This window comes from Labrus mixtus, chromosome 13 (genome assembly GCF_963584025.1).
Source record: "Labrus mixtus chromosome 13, fLabMix1.1, whole genome shotgun sequence".
NCBI classification, from domain to species: Eukaryota; Metazoa; Chordata; class Actinopteri; order Labriformes; family Labridae; genus Labrus; species Labrus mixtus.
Window position 1 is genome coordinate 12,289,099 of NC_083624.1, and position 15,450 is coordinate 12,304,548.

Below are 15,450 nucleotides of genomic sequence, written 5' to 3' on the forward strand. Positions count from 1 at the left end.
TACAGGGGTCAATTTGATGATTTTTTTTTTTTTTAAGGTTTATTTTTAGCATTTGAAATCAGGGAGAGAGAGATAGTGGTAAATGACATCTGGGAAAGGACAAGGTCAGATTCGAACGTGGGCCACCCGCTAGGAGGACTATTGCCTCCGTACATGGGGCGTACGCACTAACCACTATGCTACCCAAGACCCGGTTTGATGATTTATGATCCTTTCAGGTAGTCAGTGAATCTAAACCCTGGTTGGCTTTGACACGGTGTCAAGCAGATTTGTTGCTCAAGTTTGTACTTTTATGCAGATATCTAGTTATAGAGACTAACACATCATCATCAGAATACTTCTGATTGGAGCAGGCATGTTATAAGCATGGACAACATTAAGTCTGTATTTCCTCTTTTGCTGTCCACACAGACTGTTTTCATGAATACACCAAATCCTTCCCCGGTGCGGTGAAGTTCAAGAGGCTTTTTCAGCTTGAAATGCTACGCTAAACTTGAATTGAAAACCATGCAGTAGACTAAAAAATAAGCAGCACAAATGAAAACTCAAATATGAATGCAGGGATTGTTATGAACAAGGGCACATTTAAGATTGTTTTGGGTGACTCACATATTCAGTACTCAAAATAGACAGTGAAGCAAGGACAAGGCTGCGGCAATGCATTCTGGGACGTCAGAAAGCGACCTCAACTTTGTCGTTGTGAAGTCGAAGTTCAAATAAGGCGAAGACATCACCCACAGGCCACCTTAGGGATACCGTAAGCGCAGCGATAAGCGGCATGTCCTGTGTGAGGTGTGTCTCGGGGAGACAGATGCTGGAGCCTGACCTCTGATAACTGTGTCAGGAAACTTGGCTTGACGGCAAGACAGCAAGAAAAAAAAAGAGGGAAAAAAACTGGTGCATTCACAACTCACAGGCTGCCCAGAAATATCTCGACAGACTTCATTTCTGGATTGTAGCTACTACATCAAAGACTTCAGAGGGCTGATATGCATGTCCTGACCGAATGTTATGAATGTTGAATCAGAGCACTGAGGTAAATTTGAGTCTGACATGAAAATGTTGGTTAGCTGAACAAGACTAAGGTCAGGGAGAGAGTATCTAAAAATGAGAACTGTCATTCCATGCTTGCCACTACTGATGATGACAGCCCTTGAAGCCCTTCTGTTTATTTTTAGAATTGATTTTTTTTATTTTTTTTCATATGTACTGTAGTCACATTTAAGGAGCTTCACAGAGAAGACTCGACACACCTGACAAGAAGACGTGCTTGTCAACTCAGTTAATAGGCTGCTTTGGTGAGCTGTATCTCCGGAGAGGTTGCTCAGTTGCAGGAGCCACTTGTCAGGTAATTTCTACCTCTGCATCAGAGATAAGGGTAAGAGTCACAGAGCCAATTAGTGTCATTTAACTGTCTCTTGATATCAATGCACGAAACACAGATACAGCTCGACTGTTGTACAATCTCAGAGGTTAATAGCGGCAAAATGGAGTTGCTGTACATTTGACAGAGCTAAACTCGTGTCGCAATGAGGTACTTTAAAAACAATCACCTCTTAATCAGCACTCTTGTTATATTGGTTGACTTCATCATTAGGCATTGCTCTGGATTTATTGCTTTGAAAATGAAGTATGGATGTAACAGTGAAGAGACTGTTATTGATTTTGTGTTTGTGATTTATTTCTGATAGTAATCTGAGGTATTGATTAATGATGCTTTGTTCTTATAATGTACGCGTGGTTGCCTTTTTCAAAGAAGATAAATGCATTTTAAATGTCAGCAGCACAGATCTGGAGCTGAAACATATCAAGTATATAATGACAAAAAGTAGTTTCTAAGTAGAAAGCCAAAATGCCAAACATTCCTTAGTTCCAGCTGCTCAACTTCAGTGATTTGCTGATTCCATTGCTTTTATGTTTTTTATGATTAACAAAAAACATGAAATGTATAGTACGCCATATTTTAAAAGTTAATTTAGCAGTTATCAAATATATCCGAACTAAATGTATAGTTGGTTTATGACTTTCAACAAAGAGATTCAAGTCAAACTTCCCTCAGCCTGTTTATGAGTCACTCAGAGGCTCAAACTTCTTTAACACGATGTTTTTTAAAGTGAGGGCTGCTGTGGCTCAGTTGGTAGTCGGTCGTCTCTCAACCAGAAAGTCAAGGTTCGATCGTGTGGGTAGATGTAGACATAAACTTTGAGTAGTCAGAAGACTAAAAAAGCGCTATACAAGCTCAGATCCATTTACCATTTAAAGTGAACCCCTCTCTGTCTAACTGCTAGCCCTGACACCATGTAGGAGAAGAGAGACGGCCCCACTCACTCAGGGACGCAGAGGAATTACAGCGGGGTGTCATGGCAAGAATGCAATTGAAGGAGAACCAGCAGACTTTCCAAACCGAGGGAAACTTTGATTTAAAATTCTTCAGATTAAAACGAACTGAATCAAATTTGAGATGCATACCTACAAACCTACAAACATCTGCACTCAGACGGACCACTAAGAAAGGGGTTGGGAAGAAGGGGAGGCAATTCGCTGAGGGAGTTTGTTTTGTTCTGAGAGACTGCTGCTACACAGTGAGACATCTACTGAATTGAGAGTCACACATTACACCTTTAAGCTTTTGTAGGTAGGTTGGCAAAACGACCTACAAAAGCTTGCCTATGCAGAATTGTGAAGGGAACATTTTTCTCTATATTCTAACATTTTAAAGTGTTAGAGACACCTAGAAACCCTGGACTAACTACCACAAAAAAGAATTCAGAATCTACAGGACATACTCTTCATTAAAACTTTTTGACATGTTGCAATATTGTAGACATCACACTGTGAGAGTGAATAATTCCCAGTTTATTATCCCAGATAAAACTGGGTATAGCTCTATTTTATTATTCCTGTTGTACACTTTACATTGTGACCTTTGATTGAACTTGAAATAGCTGTAAGTTGTATACATTGAGTTTCGTTAGCATAGGCAACAATCAAGATTCGCAAAACAGTTTATAAAGGACTTCTCATTCACCCGGGGACTGCTCTGTACACATCACAGCTGTTTGTGTTCTGTGCTTCTTCCTGAGATACATGTACATATATTCTAAAGCAAGGTTATGACAGTCTTTTCAAGTTATTCCTTATATTGTCAGGTCTATGGTAACCAAGGATGACTGGTAAATGGATAGTACTTGTATAGCGCTCTAGTAGTCTTCTGAGGGCTTATAATACATGTTGCATTCATACCGCATTCACACAACATTGGCACAGTATGCCGTAAAGTGCCCATCAAATATAACTAATCCACTTCATAGACATCCACACTCAGTTGGCTTTGCCATCGGGAGCATTTTGAGGCTTGGTGTCTTGCCGAAGAACACTTGGACACTGCAGGAGCTGTGGCTTGAGCTGACAACTGACTGACTGAAAGACAACCATGTCTACCACTGAGCCACAGCTGCGTTCATAAAACTCTGTTAGTTATACTGCTTCTTATTTAATGTGGCAGCAAGCAAAAGCTTCAAAAGAGGACATCCATAAACCTTGACAAAATATTGTCAGGGTCAGGTGTCTAATTAGGATGGTAAACACACGTCTTTGTAGTGATGCACTACCTATTTACTCTATTGGCATTTCCTGGTTAATAAGGATAAAGTGATTCTGTAATGATCAGAGCAGATGTGAAGTCCCTGCTGGGACACATATGCCACGCTCCCTGGCTTCAAGGGCTTGCACAATCAGATTTGACAGCCATGCATCAAACATCAATCTTTCCCTGATCAGAAAAAAACTCTACAATAGCTGCTGGTGTACATCAATGAGGACTATTTGAAGCTGTTACTTCAGAAGAAAGGAAAACAAAAATAAAACTACAACTATTCCAACTGCGATAGCACCCATGTCACCAAACAACAAACATGCAATCTGTTAGTATGGAAGAAGAGTGCGTGCATTGAGTATATAAACATACAGTATCTGTCACCCCAGCATGATGAAAGTGTCACTTTTTCACCTCTTTCTTCTGTCAGTAAAATACTTTACTTGTGCTGCCTGTGCTGCCTTCTGTTCATCTGGCTGCACCAAACATACATTTTCCTTTCCTAGATTCATGCCTCTGATTTTTATCCACTCAAGCCCTTTAATTCATTGGACAGGGATGAAAGGAGGAGCAGAACATGAAAGAGGGAGAAGAAATCTCGCCCCACTGAAAGTGAGAGTATATTACAAACATGTCAGAACTCAAGACTGAGTGAGTATGGCACAGTAATGTCAGACAGCAAAAGGCAGTCAGCAGCATTAACCTTTAAGAGCCCCCGGATAAACACTAACCAAACCAGTCAAAGTTTCAATTCGATATGGTCACTTGCAAGAGAAAGTAAAACTCTTTGAAACGAGCAACACTTGACACTTGTGTTGCTGTTTTTTCCAGATTATTTTTTGCAGACGTGGCTGGAACGCATCGTGATTGGATAGTAAGTTGCCATGGTAACACTTATCACCTTCTTTGAAAAAATAACTAGCAGGAGTAAGAAAGAAACGTTTTCAGCCATCACTCAGCTTTATTCCTTTAGGTATCTTTGCTTATAGAGTGCCGTCAAAATTTGAGGAATATGAATAAATCATTTCATTAGGCGTTGGCTCCAAAAGTGTCTGATGATCGGTTGGTCTCCGGAAGTTTATTTTACACCTAATTGGTGCTACAAATCTTACCTCAAACATATTAACACTTTTACATGCAGATTTGCTCACATGCATGTACCAAACACACAGTTATCTGTAGATTTTTCCTCTCGTCTATTAGCTCTACCACTTTCCTTTAGGGGTACACCCTGCACAGGTCACCAGTCAATAATATGGGCAGAAAACCAATCACATTCCTATTCTTACCTACGGGCGATTATACTCCCCAATTAACCTAACCCTGGAGTACTTTTTAAGAAAACCCACACAGAAAGGTTCAAACCTAGAACCTTCTCGCTATCAGGGCACCACTGCTGTAAGTCTACACCAAAAAACATATCTCAGACTGAATGATGACTTATTATAATTAAAAATCAATTACCTCGTGATATTTCACAAGGATTTCTTAATTTAATCTGGCTTTGTGGTGTTGTGGTTCGCACTGGCATTATTCAGCAACAAACAGGCTCTGGTCATATGAAACCTGAATGGGAGTGGTTGAGGTATTATATCCTATGAAATCCAAAAATATCAAGATCGGATGAAGAAGAGACCCTGCAAAAGTTGTGTATTAGAGTGTAAATGTGTAATTCAGTAACAGGCTTGACATCTTGTGTTTCACTGCTTATGGTTTAGTGTACGTTCTTTTTGTCTGTTATGATGGTCACTGTGTCCGATTAGGGAAATAATGAGCCATGAATTTGTGCAGTGACTTGACCGAAAGACATCTCAGACTACACGGTGGTACACAACCGATGAGGTGACACTGGAAGAAATAGTGGCTGGGCTACACAATACCCAGAAATAAGAATGTAGACATAAAAAAAATGTCTGTCTCATAGTTTAACTTCATCATTCTTCATTCGATTCACCATTTTGTTTTTCTATTCTTTTGTTTACTGCACATGCAGAGCACTCTGTACTCTCATTGGTCCACTTCACTGCTGTGACGGAACATGTCACACAAAGACAGTCAAACATGCTAGACTTTCTATCAGGGGGTTGTGTGTCATCCCAGATGTTGCTTTGATTGTAGTTCACCATGACACACTGCACGAGAAAAAACAAATCCCTACATCTTCCGGATCGTGCTAAAATTCCGCTTATAACGTGTAGTCTGACCTCGGCATAACCGTCACATAAGATTTTTATGAACTATGAAACATAAAAACAAGGATAAAGACAACAAATATTGATTTTAAATGTTAATATTGATCAAGTAATTATTTCAGATGGAACAGTTTAAGCAATTTTTTTTTTTTAGAAGACTAATGAATTTTTGCTTATTTTGATGATTGGATGGAAAAAAAATCTTACTGTAGCCTATAAGTTCATCCTTTTGTTCACTTTTTGGACAGCAGTTCCGTAAATGAAAAAGCACTCTCCAAGAAAAACATTGAAACCAAAGGGCTTCTTTTTTTGCTCCTCTGAGGTTGTCGTCATGGCAAGGCTTGTTTCAGGAACAACTGGCCCTTATCGGGCAGTGAGCAGAGAGAGATACCTGTGACAGCCAGCATGTTTGAGGCCCAAGTGCTTAATCTCTGGTCTCTGCTTCAGAGCAGTCAGGCACATCACTAGAGCACAAGGGGAGGGACTGCACGCGTTTCATATTAACTCACACGAGGAAAGGGAACAGGAGGAGAGCACGTAGTGTGAGCACGAGCGCGCCGCTCTAATCGCGCCAAAGACTACAACAAACAAACATTGGTGAACTGTGATTGATGGCAACACGGTTAATAGGACTCCCAATCCTGCAGAATGTGTGAAGGGGGGGTGGCGGGGCGCAGAGATCAATAGCAGCTCGGAAGCATGTTAGAGAATCATACAGAATCAGATTGATGACAGCTGGCGGTGATGCATTTGGCAATCTAATTTTAACACAAAGTAACTCAGTGATAGTGCTGCCACAAGACTGAACTCAATCCTCGTGGGCTAACAGTATCACAGCTGTTGAGAGTGCATTTTGTGCGTGCTGCAGGTGGAAGTAGGGCCAGCAGTGCGGTTTCATCTTTTGATTTTCAATTCATGCACTATTCCATCAGAGTGCGTTGAATTATTCATCCTTAGTGGCAATCTCACAAATATTTTAGGCCCAAAAACCTCTTTTACTGCACTGTCAGGCTTGGATATACATTTAGACCCGCTCCTACAAATTGATATTGAAAGAGCCACACTGGTTGATAGTCTCAGTGCAGCCAAAAATTCATAGCAGTTGACGATAAACCGGCTGCACACAGAGCCGTGCCAGCTCCACCAGACACAACACAGAACAGACACAGACATTCATTATAGAAATGCTTAATTTGTGTATGTATGCATGTGTCCTTCTGTAGATTAGCATGTTTTTCTACGTGGTACACACTGAATACATGCTGCTTGTGTGGGAGAAAGCTTTCTTCTAACCAAGGCACTCATAATGCTGTGTGCCTTCTGTAAATACTGTTCACTGCGGCACTGCCTTGTATCTCCGAAAAAGATAATTTCATTCCTTGTTTTCATCTTCTGGTTAATGGCTGAAAATATACTGCGGCTCTTTAAGAGGCAATGGCTTGTGAGAATGACTGAAAAACAAATCAGGCAAAAAGGGGGAAAAGGCTCCAGTTCTGTAGTTAACAGTTTCTGCATTAGCATTTTATGTCTAAATCCATAAAAGAAAATTATGGGTTATCACAGAGGTGTACACTAAAATGAAACACCTCGGTGGCTCAATATTTCCTAATTGCTCAGTGCGCCAATTTCTCTTTTAAGGACACAGCGCAGCATCACCAACAGGCCTCAGGTTTGTCAGCTGAATGAGGCTTGTTGGGGGATGGATGAATCCCTCCCCTGTTCTGCTTTTCTGGGCCAAGTCTGCATGATGGAGCCCTGAGCTCTCGCTCTGTGCCAGGTGGCAGCTGGGAGAGAGAGTCCCCAGCCAGGCTTCGGCACCCTTCACCCTGGTTCTCTGGCCACCACTGTTGCCATTCGGGGCTTTACACCGACACCTCTGACCTGCAGTTTGTTCACGCTCCCCCCCCCCTGCAGTCACCAATTTTGTCCAGGCATCTGTGCTTTGTCCACAACGGATGCCGTCAGCTTGTACTTTCAGGTGTTTCTTTCAGTAAATAATCATCTTAAAACCTTGCCAGAAAATATTTTTCGAAACAACATTTCCGCAGAAATTCACTCAGATGATCACGTTAGATCTAAATATGGTGTTGCAACACAGCAGGGCATCCATCTTCGAGTCTATTCACCTAAATTAAATTCTGCTGTGTCTGGTACGGACACTATCAGGATATATTCTCTGCCTGCACAAAGTGATGAATCGAATCCTAAAGTATTAATCAGCAATATGCTTGTTGTTGGTGCTGGGCCACATAAGCGCATACAAGCTCATACATTAACCAGGGGATCTCTATCTTGCAAGTTTAATATTTGCAGGTGAGTGTGCCAGGAAATATAACGGCCTAACAACTATTCATGCAGGATGAATTGCTCCCACCAAAGATTGTTGCCTCTTCACCACCTCACAGATAAGGAGAGGCCTGTACCTGTTTTAAATGAACACTCTGCTTCATAGTGTTAGCTGAGGCTGCTCATAACACTAATATAATGTTTTCTGTGTCATTTTGTCCATCTGGACACTTTAATAAAGTGTAGGAGAGAAGAAGAAAAATCCCAGTGGAAAGATTTAGGTCAGCCAATTACATGCCAAGCAGTCAGCCGTCAGCTCATCAATCAAAGCAGCTCTGTCCTTTCTTTTTGCAAGGATAGACAACAGACACAAGTGATAAAAAAAAGACTATAGCCAGTAAAGCGTGAGTTTAACTATAAAATAGGAAGTTAATGCTCCAGCTACCCCTCTATATATATTTGAACACCACCGCACCACCTATTCCCATGGCAACATAACCTCCGCAGGAGAAGTCCCTGCTACCTCAGTATTTAGGCGATTCTTTGAGGCCTGTGCCACAGTGCATATGTTAGCTTTTTGTTCAAAAGCAGCTCCACTCAGTCGGTCTAGACGGAATGGAGGAACTATTTGAAAGGAACAGTATAAGTCTTCATGGATCCACTGCTGCTGTATTGAACGTGGGCACATGCTGCGCACACAGCGTTATGCAGAGGGCGTCTCCTCGGGGTGCTGCCTCCATCCAGCCGGCGGTTCACCCTTTAAACTGACGGGCAGAATTTTTATCTGAGAGAGAGAGACACATTCACCACTTCAGGGCATTTCCAAAAGGATATTGGATCAACTCAGGCTTTACTTTTTTACACCCCAGTTTGTTCTTCTTCCTTTTATTATCCAGACATTTGATGGTAGAGCTACACGGCTCTGCCACTGAACTAACACGTTCATTTATGTTTCAGATGACCGTCTCACATGCATATGTTTTCCTTTTCACAAAGCATATCTATTTGCATTTTATTATTTTAGTTTCTGCTGCAACCAGCACTCATGACTTCACACTGAACCCGACTTAGTAAAGGTTTATCCCAAGACAACCCTTAAGCCCAGTTACCATTAGCATATGTGGCTGAAGAGCAGTTACACATCCCTCCATTAATTATGTATCTCCTTTTTTTTTAATCAAGCAGCAATATCAGTATATGCCTAACAGTGTATCCCTCAATTCAACTTTTGCAGCATTGGGCTTCTCTGAAGATATCCTTGTTGATTCATTACTCACATTTAAATTATGTAACATTCGATATGAAATCTGATGAAATCCCATGCCTCCCACCTGATTAAGTCTGCCCAGAATATCAACACAATTAGATCATGTGGGTCAAAAACGTGGCTGCTCTTTCCACTGCTAATCAATGCTGCAAGTCAATTTACAGCCAATGGCTTTCACAACCTGGGCCAATCCATTACTGATTCAATTGTAACAAATTGAGAATGCGAAAGGTGCTATCAAAGGCGACACTTTCAAAATCCGATAGCTCCATTCAATAACTTTGTAGTACAGGAGCCTTGTTCCCCCCATCTCACTCCACGCCCGTAATGAGAGGTGTGGTTGGTCGCTTCAGTGCTGCCTCCTGTAGCTTGAGGCCATACTTCACCTCTGCCCTGAGAGAGATGTAAGAGCTCAATGACAGCAACACTTAGCTGACATCATGGGATGGATGTGTCAGCTGGTTTAATGTCTTTTCATAGCTCATAAAAGACTGAATGCAATCCTGCAGAATTGCTGTGTAAGCACTTAGCTAAGACAGACCCCTCAAGAAACCTTTTATAACTGGTATGATGTTTCAGGGGAAAACTAAACATTGAGGTTTGCTGAAAGTGCTTAATCTTCTCCTGGACAAACTGAAGCTGACCTTCTCAACATGCTTCCAGCTGACAGGCCGCTCTGACGACCCGTCTGGTTTTCCAGCCAAGGCAAACTAGCTAGGCAATAGTCAATAAAAAGCACCTGAAGTACAGCACATGGGACGTAAATGAGTGCCAGTAAAAACACCCGCAAGTTTTTCCTTTGCTGACTTTAACTTGCACCAGTAAAAAAAACTCAGTGCATCACCTCCTGTTCGGACCACCCTCTCCTTCATTCCATCCCTGGCTTTCACTTTATTTACTTTTTCCAAACCAGCTTTAACCAGAAAGTACATGCGCGGTTTCTCCAATCACTGGGTGAAGACAGTGTAGCCGGGTAAGTGTAGGCCTCCTTCCGTCCTAAGGATCACCTATTGCTGAGATGGACAATTTTGTTGCCGTGTTCGGGCAGGATGTGGACGGAAAACGGAGCTTCAAAGGAGGCCTCACAGCCAGCGGGGCTCTTTTTGTGTTAATGCCTCCCAGGGAAAAAAAAAAAGATTTAAAGCAGCTATGAAAACAGAATTCAATCCAACATGTGTAGGTCAACTGTTCCAACCCAGCAATTCTCCTGTGAAAATGACGTCCTGATCATCATGCAACACCAACTGAATGTTACAGAAAGGCTTCAGGAACATGGAGACAGTATAAAGTTTTGTATTAATTTCTGCTAAAGGCAAGTGATTTACATTATCTGGAATGGACTACAATCTATCACGTCAGACTGCAATCTAGTGACCAATGGTGACATTAAGTAGAGTGAACATTTATTCAACTCAGCAGCACTAAGGCAGCAGAGTTACAGATAGTCATTTAGCAGACGTCAGAGATTATTAATGCCCGTGTCCCTGAATGTAGCTTAGTGCCTCATGCTATAACGCCAACAGTCTGCCTTTGATTACATTTGCATTGTGTTTCAAAAAGAACCAGGAGACGTCTTACATTTGCTACTTGTTGAAGATTGAATATCTGTCACTGTCATAATCCATTACAAATGTATATGTTTTTTTTTGCCCTGAGAAATGTTTATAAATGCAACATTTCTTTCTATTTCATCACTACATTTAGAAGTAGACGTATTTGCATCTGAACAAGCAGTTAGCTTTTATTTTCATGCACACAAAAGATTAAGCATGACATTTACAAGACATCTTTCTGTTACATATTCATAAGACCGAAAGAATGATGATTATTTGCATTTCTATATACTTCCAAAAAATACATTTTATATCTGATGAATTAATCGAAAATATATACATATCATAGCAGAAGTAAGGAAAAAATGCTACTGCCTTAAGTTCTTCCTGAGGCTCTTTTTCTCCTCTCGCAGCTTTTGTTGTTGTCAGGAACAGGCTCACTATATACCGGGTACTTTGACACATATGTAGTGCTGCATTTCCATAAAGCAAGAAGAATTTTATAATGTTTGGTCAAAACTGTTGCAGCAAGGCCTAAAATATCCTGACCTTTTGTCCCTTGTATGCAAGTTTTGTGGATCCTTCAGTTACTGTTATGCAACTTGAGGAAAGCTGTCAAAAATTCCAAGCACAGATAACCCCGACATAACGTCTGATAGTGATGGTTCATATGTAACTGACAACTCCACCAGTGAACATTATACTTGAGTATGAGAGAATGTTTCCTCCTTTAAATTATAATAAAATATTCATGACATTGAAAATGATTAAAGGTTTCATTAAGGTTGTACATCCAACAAATTGACAATTTTGCTTCATTCCATTAATGAGTTAAATACCGTATTTCAGTTGCGGCATTTCTTGGATTAAGAATATACAAATAAGGGATACAACATTTATTGTATTCAAATTCTTTGGTTCTAGCGCAAGCTGTTTTTCTTCAGCTCATGTTGTGAGTTGTAAGCAGTCACTAGATCACATTTTGTACTTTTTTTTTACAGTATTATAAAACAAGATATTTGGAACCAATATTCTAAACAGGTGGTGACTCTCATTGAATCATGAGGGAAGCCAAATTTTAGCAGTCTCTAATAACTCTACCTCTAATCTGTAATCTCTAATGGTCATCAAATTGTATACAGACTCTAAATGACTTCTACATCAACTAGATTTTTTTGCTGGCCTTTACTCTTTACTCACACACACACACACACACACACACACACACACAAACACACACACACACACACACACACACACAAAGGAACTCACACACGCTTCTGCGATACCATCTTACTATCTCACTTAATTAGCTCCTAAATGCAGCCTCCCCTGCATTACAGCACGGACCTATCTGCGTCTGCCACTATACCATCATCTCTTAAATGGGGTATACATTTCAGACAACCTTGGGCTGTTTGTGCTGGACGATGCTTATCTGGTTCCTGAGGTCACTGACAGAGATCAAGGGCATTTTCATTTAAAGACAAATTTATAATAAACAGGCAAGCGCTGTCGTGTGTCTAAAACTTCTCAAGCCTGTGGTCCTGTCATATCAGCAGTGTGCTGCCAGGACAGTCCGGCCAGGTCAGCCCTGCTCAATGTTAGATGGACACAAATGATAAGGAGAGAATCACAGTGGAGGCATTTCTAAGAGACAATGGCGTTCAATTAAATGAACTCTGGAAACGCTTCAAATTCATTGCAGAGAAAAGCGAGAGCTCACAACTTGGCATTCAATGTTACAACATTGCTACCACAAAGCAAATTAGTTTCTGACTAATAACAATAAAAACCAGCTCTGGTGTTGGAAGCATTAAGAAAGGTTATTATCATTGCAGTCTATTTAAACAGAACTATGAGAGCTTTCATTTGTTCTCGTTGCAAGTGCAGAGTCAAAGACAAAGACAAAAAGTCCGGACAAAACACTTTCTGTGTGTGTGTGTGTGTGTGTGTGTGTGTGTCTGAAAAGTCTGTGACCAAAGAGTCAAGATTTTTTAATAAATGAATGCAGAGGTGATTCATGTGTGCAGAGATTGACTCGGAAAAGTAGAAATGAGAATATCTCAATCGATCTGATATCAATTATATTAAATATTTAACACCAGCGCAGATGAGACAATCAGAAAGCCGTAAATCTGCACTTTGGTTCAAGCTACACTTTTAAATCAATACTGCAATGCTGACAAACACAAACACCAATCGTCTTAAAATTTCAGTGCCATCCTTGAGGATTTGCAGAGACATTGAGACAAGTCTTAATATTTCAGCCACAGAGAAAGGTGAACTGTGCTTTTCTTGACAACTGTGAGCTGCTTGAGCGGACTCTCAGTCTCTGCTTGCTTTCCAGGCTGTGTCGGGGGGGCATTTGGTGACATTTGGGACATTCTCACAACAAGCCGCACACTTTGACTCTCATTGCTATTCCGGAGAACAGAGACGTGAGGGAACTTTAACCTCGATGCCAGCGGCAACTGAATTTGTTTATGCCTTTTCTTTTTTTTCTTTTTTTTTTTTTAAAAACTGCTTCACTTCACTGCAATAATGAAACATTATTCAAACGGGAGGCTTTGAAAATATGAGGCAGAACAATGGATGAAGTACATAAGGATAACTTTAAAAGAAAATACTAATGTTTAAATTTGAAGCCTTTTGTTTTTCATCCGTAAAGAATCAATGTGATTATATATATTATATATTTTCTTCCAGAAAGTTGCCTTTTATGAATAGTTTAATATAAGGAATACCAAACAGTGCTTAAACTCTGCTCTGTAATAATAATAAAATATCTGAACTTTGGTTGACTTTACCTTCATTTGACCCTTCTTTACTAATGACACCAATTAGTAGACTTTTAGTTACACAGATGTAGTTTTGATACAAATCATGTCAGCCGTGCACCAGTCAATATGATGTTCAAAACTGAGTTCCCATCGTACTAAGGTTACTGTAGAGTTGACTAGTTCCATCAGTTGCGTGTCCATCTGCTGTTGTGATGATCCCCGGGAAGAAAATAACCCACAAGCTACAACCCAGGGAGACAAAATACACTTTGGCACACGGATCTTTTCACCTGCTGCACTGTAGGATAGCGCTGCTAATACGCGCCTGCAGTCACACACATTGAATCTGTTCCGGCTCCCAACAGCCTCAAGAATGTTCCTGAAATTTCAGAAATGCCAAATCTCTGCTACATGTGCCAGAGCAAGTTCAATGTGTCATCTGCGTTTCATCACCTGAGATGTATTAGCCTGTTATTCATAATATTAATTCCTGAATGGTAAGAGGGAAGATGCAGACTTGCAATGTGGCATCCCGCACCGAACAGGAAAAAGAATGACGAGCATTTTCTGGTGATCAACTCTTCATAATTCATGATGTGTGCAATTAAGGGGATCAGAAATGTATATCCAGCAACTGTATGCACAACATTTGGCACCCGTAACATCACCAGACTGCACTATTACGGCCTGTAGTGCCAAGTTTGCTCTGACTGCATCCCAGACGGCCCGGTTCTTCCTTACCTTTCTCCTCGTCCGACACCGTGGAGGGCTCGGCGCACGGCAATAATCCCGAGAAAAGGGCTAGAAAAGCGAGTAGAAAAAACTCGGACATGATTTCGGAGAGCGGGCTACTAAGAGCCACGGTGGTTCTCCTGGTCCTGGTCGTGGTCCTGGTCCGGGTCCACTCTCCCCCTCCACCACCGCCCGGTTGACGAGCGCCGTTATTCGGTGATGTCCAGCGGAACCAGTGCGCAGAACAGTGCAGCGCTCCCCCTGCTCCGCGACACATGCACACCGCCGCTCTATACGGCGAGCAGACGCATCATAGACGGCAGGAGAGATGAGAGCCGAGGCAGAGGGATGGAGGGAAGGCGGGGTGGGAGTGTGGGAGGATAAAGAATGAGTACGTTTCCTGTCTTTTCTCAATGATTTAATGCCGTCAAGGTGGCGCAGCTCGCCTGAAATTAATCACATGGGTTAGCTGGATAGTCAGAGGATGTCAGCCTGGGGTCTGGAGGTGTTAGGAGGGGGGGGTCCTCAGAAAAGGGAGAGAAAGTCAGAGAATGGATAATGAGTTATCTCAGCTCTCATCATAGTTACTCACATTTAATAGGCTGTGGAGTTCAAGCTAAAAAATCTCAAATACAGAGTTGGCCTGTTTTAGAAATCTAAAAATAAAAAATAGTATGTCAAAAGTGATGTTAGAACGGCGTACAAAAAATTATCTGACAACACAGTCTTGTCTAACATGATCTTATAAAGCACCTGTCAAGACCCTCTCAATTCTAGACACTGGTGCTGAATCTTATCAGGTCGTTTAGATTCTGTTTTTTATTTTCGTATAGGCTAGTTCAACAGTGTTTGAGCTGAAAGCACAGACAGTTCCTGCTGGGACTATATGGTCTATTGGACCTCTTGGACCATTTCTGTCTCGGATCAATTCTATGAAAGAGGCAAATGTTGAAATATGAGTAAATCAACACCTCCTGGAGAATAATTGGTCTACTACTGGGCTTCATGTCGTTCACTGATAATGCTGCCTTTATAGAGGTGA

At 41.2% G+C, this 15,450-nt stretch overlaps 1 protein-coding gene across 1 annotated transcript in view; it reads right to left on the reverse strand.

Moving 5' to 3' along the window:
• lrp1bb (low density lipoprotein receptor-related protein 1Bb) overlaps positions 1 to 14,733 on the reverse strand; it is a 267,014-nt gene extending 252,281 nt beyond the window's left edge. Inside the window, exon 1 of the mRNA XM_061053736.1 lies at positions 14,418 to 14,733. Coding sequence (XP_060909719.1) covers positions 14,418 to 14,685 — 268 coding nt within the window. The 5' untranslated portion in view covers positions 14,686 to 14,733. The remainder of the gene's footprint in view (positions 1 to 14,417) is intronic.
• Between the last annotated feature and the right edge of the window lie 717 nt (positions 14,734 to 15,450).